The following is an 8,478-nucleotide window of genomic DNA, read 5'->3' as shown; positions in this document are numbered from 1 at the left end:
AACTTTGCACAGAGACAAAGCTGCAGTTTCAAACCAGCTACAACACATTTTTACTCAGAAAAGGGAACAAAGGATTCTGTAGGTAAGGAACTCAGATTTATCCCACAGGAGAACACAGTATTTTCACACAGACCAACACAAAGTGTGAGTGGGACTGAAATTAACCAGCTAGGTCAGCAAATGTTACTTTTAATGAATTTCTGAGAATGAACATCAATCCATTTCACAGATGGATATCATTTGATTACGTGGATCTGGTATACGAGTGGATGTTTACTTATTGTGCAAATGATAATGAACTTATTAAACACATTCACCTCCTTCCTGACAATTCAGAGGGGGACAACACATCCTGTCCCACTTTCTTATCGAGATTATGTCCGTAAAAGCTGGAAATTAGCTGGTTGTCACAAACTGTGTTAAAGACGGTTAAACTCAGGGTAGTGTCAGTTACTGCACAGAGAGTCTGTGTGTGTGTGTCTGTGTGTATGTGAGTCTGTCTGTGTGTGTGTGTGTGTGTGTGTGTGTGTGAGAGTGTGTGTGTGTCAGTACGTACAGGAGTTGGAAGGTCACATTACAGCTGTACAGGATATTGGTTAGGTCACTTTTGAAATACCACGTGTGATTCTGGTCTGTCTGTTATAGGATGAATCTTGTAAAACTTGAAAGGGTTCAGAAAAGATATACAGAGATGTTGCCAGGGTTGGAGGGTTTGAACTACAGAGAGAGGCTGAACAGGCTGGGGCTGTTTTCCCTGGAGCTTCAGGGGCTATGGAGTGACATTATAGAAGTTTATAAAAACACAAAGGGCCTGGATGGGGTGAATAGCCAAGGTCAGTCATGTTGATGTGTGTTCCCATATGTGTGTTTATGTCTGTCTGTCTACCTCTGGCTGACAGGACTCACTGAAGGGAAGTTTGATTGAAGGAATGAATTAAGAAGTCTCTCTCTCTCTCTCTCTCTCATGCGCGCTTGCTCACTCCATATGTTTTACGTGATACAATGCCACCCTCTGGTGGCCTCCCCACATCACTACCCCCGGGGACAGATTTTATTTTAAGAGTAAGAATAGACGTGAGAACATAAGAAATAGGGGCCACCCAGATCCCTCTGCACAGGAGTATATGTAGCCTGCTCCCCCATTCAATAAGACCATGGCTGACCCTTTCACAGCCTCAGCTCCACTTAATTCCTTTACTGTTCAAAACATTATCTACCTTGGCTTTGAAAGCATTTACTGAGGGAGCCTTAACTACTTCACAGGGCAGGGAATTCCATAGATTTACATAGAACATCGAACATTACAGCGCAGTACAGGCCCTTCGGCCCTCGATGTTGCGCCGCCCTGTCATACTAATCTGAAGCCCATCCCACCTACACTATTCCACGTACGTCCATATGCCTGTCCAATGACCACTTAAATGCACTTAAACCTGGCGAATCTACTACCGTTGCAGGCAAAGCATTCCATACCCTTACTACTCTCTAAGTAAAGAAACTACCTCTGACACCTGTCTTATACCTATCTTCCCTCACTTTAAAGTTATGTCCCCTCATGTTTGCCATCCCCATACTTGGAAAAAGGCTCTCCCTGTCCACCTCTGATTATCTTGTATGTCTCTATTAAGTCACCTGTCAACCTTCTTCTCTCTAATGAGAACAGCCTCAAGTTCCTCAGCCTTTCCTCGTAAGACATTCCTTCCATACCAGGCAACATCCTAGTAAATCTCCTCTGCACCCTTTCCAAAGCTTCCACATCCTTCTTATAATGCGGTGACCAGAACTGTACACAATACTCCAAGTGTGGCTGTACCAGAGCTTTGTACAACCCTGAGTGAAAGATTCCTCCTCAGTTCGGTCTTAAATCTACTCCCCCTAATTTTGAGACTATGCCCTCTTGTCCTAGTTTCACCTGCCCCTGGAAACGTCCTCTCTATTTCTATTTTATCTATTCACTTCCTAATTTAATACGTTTCTATAAGATCGCCCCTCTTTCTTCTAAATTCCAATTAGTATAATCCCAGTCTAATCAGTCTCCCCTCATAACCCAATCCCCTAAACTCCAGAATCAACCTAGTGAACCTCCTCTGCACCCTCTCACCCTTGTGCCAATACATCCTTTCTCAAGTAAGGAGACCAAAACTGCACAAAGTACTCCAGGTGTGGCCTCACCAACATCCGATACTGCTGCAACATAACCTCTCTGCTTTTAAACTTAATCCATTTAGCAATGATGGACAAACTTCCTGCTGCATCTGCAGACCAAGCTCCTGTGATTCATGGGTCCTCTGCTGTTTGTAATTTTTATTAATGACTTGGAAGAGGGAGTCGAAGGGTGGGTCAGTAAATTTGCAGATGATACGAAGATTGGTGGAGTTGTGAATAGTGAGGAGGGCTGTTGTTGGCTGCAAAGAGACTTAGACATGATGCAGAGCTGGGCTGAGGAGTGGCAGATGGAGTTCAACCCTGTCAAGTGTGAGGTTGTCCATTTTGGAAGGACAAATAAGAATGCGGAATACAGGGTTAACGGTAGAGTTCTTAGTAAGGTGGAGGAGCAGAGGGATCTTGGGATCTATGTTCATAGATCTTTGAAAGTTGCCACTCAGGTGGATAGAGCATGTAAGAAGGCCTATGGTGTATTAGCGTTCATTAGCAGAGGGATTGAATTCAAGAGTCGTGAAATTATGTTAGTGTTGTACAGGACTTTGGTTAGGCCACATTTGAAGTACTGTGTGCAGTTCTGGTAATTTAAGGTGAAGGGTGGAAGGTATAGGGGAGATGTCAGGGGTAGGTTCTTTACCCAGAGAATGGTGGGGGCATGGAATGCGCTGCCTGTGGGAGTGGTAGAGTCAGAATCATTGGTGACCTTTAAGCGGCAATTGGATAGGTACATGGATGGGTGCTTAAGCTCGGACAAATGTTCGGCACAACATCGTGGGCCGAAGTGCCTGTTCTGTGCTGTATTGTTCTATGTTCTATGTTCTATGCAGAAGGACATTCAGATCCCTCCACACAACAGCATGCTTCAATTTCTTACCATTTTTTGCAGTTAATTTATATTTTACTATTCCTACCAAAATGGGTGACTTCACATTTATTAACATTGTACTCCATCTGCCACACACTTAAACTATCTATGGCCTTTTGCAAAGTTTCACAGTCCTCTGCACACTTTGCTCTATTACTCATCTTAGTATCATCCACAAATTTTGACACACTACATGTGGTCCCCAACTCTAAATCTGTGTAAATTGTGAATAATTGCAGTACCAGTACTGATCTCTGAGGTACACTAGTCACTGATTGCCAACCAGAAAAACACTCATTTATCCCCAATCTTTGCTCCGTGTTAGTTAACCAATCCTCTATCCATGCTAATACATTGCCTTAACACCTTGCATCTTTATTTTATGCAGCAGCCTTTTGAATGCCTGTGAAAATCTAGATGCACTACATCTACTTGGTCCCCATTATCCACCATGCTCATAAAGTCTTGATAGAATTCCAGTAGATTAGTTAAGCATGACCTGCCCTTCATAAACCTATGTCTCACCTGCCAATGGGACTATTTCTATCTAGCTGCCTTGCTATTTCTACCTTGATAATAGCCTCAAGCATCTTCCCCACTACAGAGGTTAAGCTAACTGGTCTATAATTCCTCATCTTTTGTCTACCTCCTTTCTTTAAACAGTGGCATCACATTTGCTGTTTTCTAATCTGCAGGAACTGCCCCAGAGTCCAGTGAATTTTGCAAACTTACCACAAGTGCATTTGCTATTTCTCCTGCTACCTCTTTTGGCACCCTGGAATGCATTCCATAAGGGCCGGGAGATTTGTCTACCCTTAGCTCCATTAACTTGCCTAACATCATCTCTTTTGTGATAATAATTGTTTCCAAATCCTCTCCTACCCTCGTCTCTTTGTCAATCACTGGCATGTTACTCATGTCATTCACTGTGAAGACTAACACAGAATACCTATTTAATGCCTCAGCGATTTCCTCATATCCTGTGACTAAATGCCCCTTCTCATCCTCTAAAGGACCAATGTTTACTTTATCCACTCTTTTTCATTATATATATTTATAGAAATATTTGTTATCTATCTTTATATTCTGACATAGTTTATTCTCATAACCTATCTTACTTTTCTTTACAGCTTTTTTCATGACTTTCTGTTGACCTTTAAAGCTATCCCTACTTCTAGTTTCCTGCTGATCTCGGACACGTTGTATGCCTTCTTTTTCAATTTGATAAGCCTCCTTTATTTTCTTAGATGCCCATGGTAGATTACTTCTTTTCTTACAGTCTTTCTTTTCATTCATTTATACTTTTGCTGAGCACTTTGAAACATTGCTTTGAAAATCCTCTACTGTTTGCCAATTGCCCCACAATAATGTCTTTGCTTCCCATCTACTTTAGCCAACTCCTCCTTCATCCTATTGTAGTCTCCTTTGTTTAAGCACACGGCCCTGGTATTGGATTTTATTTTCTCGCTTTCCATCTGTATTCTAAATTCAACCAGACTGTGATCAACCCTTCCAAGAGGATCCCTCAGTACGAAATCATTAATTATTCCTGTCTCATTACAAAGGACCAGATCTAGGACAGCTTGCTCACTTGTCAGTTCCATTACATACTGTTCAAGAAAACTATTGTGGATTCAATAAACTCCTTCTCGAGGCTACCCTGACCGACCCGATTCGGCTAATCAATGTGTAGTTGATTCTCCCAGGTTGTGCGGTTGTTTTGACCTCCAAACAATGTCTTTGGAGACACAGAGCAGTTTTCGCCAATTGATGTTACCCCTGAGATATGAGGAGGAGATGAAAAAACGCAGTTTTGGCCTCATCCACTCCACTTTGAATTATTTTCACACTTACAATCACTTACTTACAAGAATACTTGAATGAGCATTTTGAATTATCATAGCATTCAAGGCTATGGGGTCCAGGTAGGCAAGTGGTATTAGTGTAGATTTACAAATAAAAACAGAAATTTCTGGAGAACTCAGCAGGTCTGACAGCAGCTGTGCAAAGAAAGTTAAAGTTTCACATCCAGTGACCCTTCTTGAGGGGTGGTATAACTATGGTGGTACAGATCTGATGGGCCAAAGGGTCTCTTTGGATGGATGATTCCCTCCCTAGCTATCTTCTGATCAGAGAAGAAATGGTGGGGGGTTGAAAGCTCGGAGGACACATATTATGAGTGAAGTTCAAAGGGGAATCAGGCACAATGGAGTAATGGCTGCCTTATTACCCAAAGCGCCCCGCGCTCGGAAAAGCGGTCTATCTCGGCCATGGGGGCGGGCGAGGCTTGCGAGGCGCATGCGCAGCGCCGGCCGGGCGGCCATTGTCACAGGAGCTGGGAAAGAGAGACTGGGATTTGTGGAGGAGGGGGTGCAATCCCAGACTGCTTCCCCCGGGTAAGGAGAAGCATGCATAGGCACTAATGCAGACTTCCCCGCCTGGAAGGGTCGACGTTTGTTGTAATTCCGCAGGAAAATAACCTTTTTTTTATTTGCATAAGAAAGCAGACAATAATAAACTCAGCCCAGGTCTGTAGGGGTGGGGAGGGGGAGATTGGTTTGGGGGAAGATGGGTCTTTTTGTTTTGCAAAATGCTTAAACTTTCCTCTCCCCATTTTTTCCATTCCTTTGTTGAAGGTTGGAAAGGGTGTGGGAAGGGCAAGTTCTTTGCATGGTTAGGAATGATATAGGTGTGCCCCCTCAAAGTGATATTGAAGAGAGTGGGCATTAGTACCAGCTGACAGGGTGGCAGATAGCGACATGGCCGTAACAAGGGCATTGCCAGGCTGACACACTGAGCAGATGAATGGCATTTACAATTTTAACATGGAAATGTGGGATCAGGCTCTGCATTTTGACCGAGAGGTCTACTGGGGGGGGGCGAAGGAGTAGAACTTAGACTATTTCCTACGTGATGAAAGGCTTCTGAAACCTGGAGCACAAAATGGACTTGGGAGTCCTTTTTCAAAACAATCTTGAAGGCTAACAGGCAGGCTCAGTTGGTGGTTGGGATAAAATACAAGAGCAGAAATGTACTGCTAAGAGTCTGGTCAAATTGCATTTAGCGTATTATGAGCTGTTTTGGACCCATACGTAAAGAAGGATGTGCTGGCTTTGGAGGGGACCCTTGGATACAAGAATGATCCTGGGGATGAAGAGCTTGTCGTGTGAGGAGAGGTTGAGGACTCTGAGTCTGAACTTATTGGAGTTTAGAAGGATTAGGAGGAATCTGATTGCAACTTACAAAATACCAAAAGGCCTGGATAGAGTGGACAAGAAGATTAGTAGCAGAAGGGTTTGAGCTACAGGCAGAGGTTGAATAGGCTGGGGCTATTTTCATTGGAGCATTGAAGATTGAGGGGTGACCTTATAGAGGTTTATAAAATCCTGAGGGGCATGGATAGGATGAGTAGCCAAGGTCTTTTCCTCCGGGCAGGAGTGTCCAAACCTAGGGGTTATAGATTTAAGGTGTAAGGGGAAGGATTTAAGGGGGACCTGAGGAGCAAATGTTTCATGCAAAGGGTGGTGTGTGTGTGAAACGAGCTGCCAGAGGAAGTGGTGGAGGCTGGTACAATTACAACATTTAAAAGGCATCTGGATGGGGGACATGGAGAGGAAGGGTTTAGAGAGACATGGGCCAAGTGGTAACTTAGAGTATCTGGTCAGCATGAATGAGTTGGACCGAAGGGTCTGTTTCCATGCTGTACATCTCTGTGACCGTTCGAGACTCGAACCTGAGGGCACAGCCTCAGAGTGAAGGGAAGACTGTTTCGAACTGCATTGAACGTATAATGTTAGAGCGCAGTACAGGCCCTTCAGCCCTCGATGTTGCGCCAACATGTGAAACCAATCGAAGAATTTATTCAGCCAGATGAGAGAGATGGGAGAAAATCCAACTTGTGAAAGGAGGGGCAGAGGAAAAAACCTGAGAATGGGGGAGAGGGGGCACCGTTCAGGGGAGATGGTGGGAAATGGATCGCGGAGAGAGAGAGAGAGCGGGAGACTGTCGCATGAACTGGTGTGAGAGGCTGCCAGTTCTCTCTATCTTTCTCCTTTCTCCCACCTGTCTCATCTTTCTCCTTTCTCCTCTGTCTCTATCTAGGTATCTCCTTTCCCCGTTCTCTTTCTCTGTCTCTCATATCTCTCATTTCCCTTCTCTATCTCTCTCTCTGATGTCTCTCCTTTATGCTCTCTCATTCTGACATAACTCCTAGTCTCTTTGCCCCTCCTTTTCTCTTTCTCTTTCTCACTTTATCTCTGATGTCCTTTTCTCTTTCTCTCTGCCTGTGTCTTTCTCTCTCCCTCTGGCTCTGTCAGTCTCCCTCTCTCTTTCTGTCACACACTCTCTCTCTCTCTCTTTCTCTCTGTTTCTGTCCGACATCTCCTCCCTCTCTGTTTTCCTCACTCTCTCACTCTCTCTGTCTCCCTGACATCTCTCGTTCTCTCTCTCTGTTTTTCTCTCTACGTGCTTTTCTCTCTCTCTGACACCTCTCCTTCTCTCTGTCCCGCAGTAGAGATGATGAAGAGAAAGCTGTGGCCCCGGTGAGGCTGGGACAGTAAGAGGATGCTTACCTGTGTCCGGGAGCCAGTTCGACAGGAGCTGACTGCAGCGGCGATGGGGGTTTCTGCTGCTCCTGGCCAGCAGGAGGCACCGGACATGGCTGAGGCAGTCCCTGAGCAGCCTGGGGAGTTGCTGGTTGCTGGAACCGGGGAAGAGGAGGAGGTGTACATCTGCTCGGTGTGTGGGCGCGGTGTGACCGGGGCGTCGCCATTCTCCTTGCACCAGAGGGTCCACGCCAGCCACTGCTGTACCACCTGTGGCAAGGGTTTCAGCCGCTCATCCAACTTAGCCCGGCACTGCCGCACACACGCCCTCCAGCCAGCGCATGGCTGCCCATGCTGTGGCAAATGTTTCCGCCAGGCGTCCGACCTCCGGCGGCACCGGCTGGTGCACACCGGGGAGCGCTGGCACCGGTGTGGCGAGTGTGGCAAGTCCTTCACCCAGTCATCCAACCTGGCACGGCACAGGCGCATCCACACCGGGGAGCGGCCCTTCCGGTGCCCGCTCTGCGGCAAGGACTTCAACCGGATGTCCAGCCTGGAGCAGCACCAGCGTGTCCACACTGGCGAGAGGCCCTTTCGGTGCCTGCTCTGCGGCAAAGGCTTCAACCAGTCCTCCAATCTCTCCCGGCACCGGCACATCCACCGCCGGCATTGGGCGTGTCATCACCGCCGGCGCTGGGCCCTCGGCCCACCCGACCAGGACACTCTGCCATGAGAACATACCACCAAAACCAACACTCGCCAGAACCAACACCAATGCCGAGCCCCCATCAGAACTGACACACACTCTGAGCCCTCACCAGAACCAAAACTAACTCCAAGCCCCCACCAGAACCAGCACAATCACCGAGCCCCCACCAGAACCAACACCGAGCACCCACCAGAACC

The 8,478-nt window shown here is 46.3% G+C and overlaps 1 protein-coding gene across 2 annotated transcripts; it reads left to right on the top strand.

Annotated features, from left to right (window-relative positions):
* The first annotated feature begins 5,317 nt into the window (after positions 1 to 5,317).
* LOC122544256 (zinc finger protein 239-like) lies at positions 5,318 to 8,472 on the top strand. 2 transcript variants are annotated; one of them, XM_043683333.1, is made up of 2 exons: positions 5,318 to 5,424; positions 7,539 to 8,472. In XM_043683333.1, exon 2 carries the CDS (start codon positions 7,592 to 7,594, stop codon positions 8,303 to 8,305), a length of 714 nt encoding a protein of 237 aa, XP_043539268.1. In that variant the 5' UTR covers positions 5,318 to 5,424; positions 7,539 to 7,591; the 3' UTR covers positions 8,306 to 8,472. The 2 variants fall into 2 exon arrangements, with proteins under 2 accessions (XP_043539268.1, XP_043539269.1); XM_043683334.1 differs by having other exon boundaries at positions 5,341 to 5,424; positions 7,542 to 8,472.
* The last annotated feature ends 6 nt before the right edge of the window (positions 8,473 to 8,478 follow it).

Source organism: Chiloscyllium plagiosum, chromosome 47, assembly GCF_004010195.1.
Source record: "Chiloscyllium plagiosum isolate BGI_BamShark_2017 chromosome 47, ASM401019v2, whole genome shotgun sequence".
In the NCBI taxonomy this organism is placed as follows: Eukaryota; Metazoa; Chordata; class Chondrichthyes; order Orectolobiformes; family Hemiscylliidae; genus Chiloscyllium; species Chiloscyllium plagiosum.
The sequence above is the reverse complement of the archived record's forward strand: the minus strand, read 5'-3'. Positions and strand labels throughout refer to the sequence as shown.

What these genes read in the sequence shown, in the direction of transcription:
- LOC122544256 (XM_043683333.1), top strand. Translation starts at nt 7,592, where the DNA reads ATGCTTACCTGTGTCCGGGAGCCAGTTCGACAGGAGCTGACTGCAGCG.